Source organism: Nematolebias whitei, chromosome 1 (genome assembly GCF_014905685.2).
Source record: "Nematolebias whitei isolate Nwh7 chromosome 1, NemWhi1, whole genome shotgun sequence".
Classification (NCBI taxonomy): Eukaryota; Metazoa; Chordata; class Actinopteri; order Cyprinodontiformes; family Rivulidae; genus Nematolebias; species Nematolebias whitei.
The window spans coordinates 42414693-42417570 of NC_056498.1; the positions used below are offsets into that span (position 1 = coordinate 42414693).

Below are 2878 nucleotides of genomic sequence, written 5' to 3' on the forward strand. Positions count from 1 at the left end.
ACGTCACTTCCTGTTTGACTCGGTCCACTGTCTGCCTGCAGACGTCAGACCAACAGAATCAGTCTTTGGCTGTTGTTTGATGTCAGCAGTTAAAATGTTCATGTTGGCGGTTTCTAACTTTACTGAAGTTCAGAGACCAGTTTTCATTTGTCTCCTGCTGTCCTTGGGTCAACATGTCCTGCAAGGCTTCAGTCTGAAAACAGATCTCATCCTGGCCTTAGGGCAGCAGGAGGGTGACGTCAACCATGACTGGACCAACCTGGGTCAGTACGGTTCTCCTCTGCAGGACCTTCTTCACATCAGGCTTCAAATCTACTTTTAAAGTTCAATAATAAGTTAAAGCTGTAAAGACTGATTCAGTTTTCTTCTGTTTCAACTGTTTGATCCAAACTGCTGAAAAGATTCAGAAACATGAACGTGATGGAACAACTCTCGCTGCAGGTATGCTTCCGAGACAGGTAGCTGATGATCTTCGTCAGGGGAAACCGTCCCAGGCTCAGAGCTACGTCAGCGCCACCGTCTTCTTCAGGTGACAACCCAAGGATTTATTCTGCACTTTGTGTTTCAGGACTTTAAAGTCTAACGAGAACATGTGGCACTTCCTTTTGTAATAATCCAAGCTAAGACACATACAGACTCTTATTTTGAAAGGTATCTATAATCCTCGTTTCTGACTGAATCCTCCGCACCATCAGAGGTCCAATCAGAGACGAGAGGGATCTGTGGGGGCGGAGGAAGAAAAGACCCAGAATCTGCTGAGTCACTGGTTGTCATGGTGATTCCCTCCTTTTTTAGTGGGTGGGGGCAGCAGAAAGGGGAGGGGCATCCCACAGCAGCAGTTCCAGGCAGGAAGAAACTGAAAACTAAGCTTCAAACAGTCGCTGTGTAAAAACGATCAGTCGGAGCCAAAAACCTCTCGAGCTGTCAGTGTCAGGAGGTTCTGGAGGTCAGACATGTTTGTTTTTATTTTTCCATCGTGTTTAACGCCGGCGATAAAATGAGTCAAAATAAAGAGTCTCGCTTCACGTTTGGAAGAAACAAACCTTTCTGGTAAAATCTGTAAAATCCTCCACGTTCAGCTGCAATCGAGTAAAAACTGTTAAAATGTGGAAACAGCCGCTCAGTCCAATCTCCTGTGGCCCGTTTGAGCTCTGGATGATGGTTCTGCTGTGAAGGCTGAGCCGGAGGTCCGAACAGGACCGGGCTGGACGCTCGTTTCCACCTGACCTGTTGGGAGACGTTGGCGGTTGTTGGAGAACTTGTGATTGTGTGTTTGTGCAGTGACATCGTGGGTTTCACTCAGCTGTCCAGCAGCAGCACGCCCTACCAGGTGGTGGACTTCCTCAACAAGCTGTACACGACGTTCGATGACATCATCGACAACCACGACGTCTACAAGGTGGAAACCATCGGAGATGCCTGTGAGTCGATGTTCTCATGATGTTTGGATCCTCCTGCAGGTCTTTGATTCAGATTAATCTCCTGACGGGAACGTTTCTGTTGAAATCACATCTTGTTTGTTCCTGAAGAAACTCCTGTCAACTTCTACTTTTAACACTTTGTTTCTCCACGGTTGTGTAGACATGGTGGTTTCAGGAGTTCCCCTGGAGAACGGGATCCTCCACGCCTCAGAGATCGCCAGCATGGCTCTGGACCTGGTCGGGGTCTGTCGGACCTTCAGGATCCCCCACAAACCCAACACGCAGCTGCAGATACGAGCTGGGATCCACTCCGGTAAGCACACGGTCCTCCTGCAGACCTTTCTGTGGGGTCTGCCCCTGAACCCTCTCCTGTGTGTCTCCAAGGTCCGGTTGTAGCCGGGGTCGTCGGGACGAAGATGCCCCGGTACTGTCTGTTTGGAGACACGGTCAACACGGCATCCAGGATGGAGTCCAACAGCCTGGGTATCTACAAATCTACATGAAGTTCAGAAAATGACTCCAAGAAGCAAACATGGAGTCTGTCACTGGAAGAGCTCAGATAAAAGAAGATTAATTTAAAAAGTTGGGTTTGATCATTTTCAAACATCTGAAGGTTAGAGGTGATCATCATCAAACTTACTGCTGACACCTTCTACTTCTGACAACAAGTCGTTTGTTTCAGTCGTTTCGAAGCTTCTTGTGATGATCTCTGGAGGATCTTCTGAGCTTCTTATCGTCACCTTTCATTTGGAGCAGTGAAGTTCTGCTCCTCATCCTTCCAGCCTCGTTGTACCGACACGTTCTGTTTTGAACGTTCTCGGAAATCTTATGGTTCTATTCAAAGGTCACGGACAGTCCCACACCATGGTCATCCCTCCGCCGTGTGTTCCTGTGGAAACTTCTCACTTTTGTGAAAGTTGTGGCTTGAATGGAAACTTTTTAAATGATTGAGCCTACAAACCAGAAACGTTTTAAAGTTTTTATCCTTTCATCTCCGAGCTGTTCGTTTAGTAACGGTCTGTGATTTTACCCACAATTCTTCACTGATCGACCTTAAAACATGAGTTTTGACTCAATGCTGCACCTGTTAGTCTTCTTGTCTCATTTCGTGGACCTCATTTCTCATGTCGTGGACCTCTTTTCTCATTTCGTGGACCTCTTGTCTCATTTCGTGGACCTCTTGTCTCATTTTGTGGACCTCCTGTCTCATTTCGTGGACCTCATGTCTCATATCGTGGACCTCATATCTCATTTCGTAGACCTCATGTCTCATTTCGTGGACCTCATGTCTCATTTCATGGACCTCGTCTCATTTTGTGGACCTCTTGTCATTTCGTAGACCTCGTGTCATTTCGTAGACCTCATGTCATTTCGTGGACCTCTTGTCTAATTTTGTGGACCTCCTGTCTGATTTTGTGGACTCCTGTCTCATTTCGTGGACCTCATGTCTCATTTCA

At 47.0% G+C, this 2878-nt stretch overlaps 1 protein-coding gene across 1 annotated transcript in view; it reads left to right on the forward strand.

Moving 5' to 3' along the window:
- LOC119417381 (atrial natriuretic peptide receptor 2-like) overlaps positions 1 to 1924 on the forward strand; it is a 9069-nt gene extending 7145 nt beyond the window's left edge. Inside the window, exons 18-21 of the mRNA XM_037684618.1 lie at positions 442 to 529; positions 1282 to 1421; positions 1582 to 1734; positions 1806 to 1924. Coding sequence (XP_037540546.1) covers positions 442 to 529; positions 1282 to 1421; positions 1582 to 1734; positions 1806 to 1924 — 500 coding nt within the window. The remainder of the gene's footprint in view (positions 1 to 441; positions 530 to 1281; positions 1422 to 1581; positions 1735 to 1805) is intronic.
- The last annotated feature ends 954 nt before the right edge of the window (positions 1925 to 2878 follow it).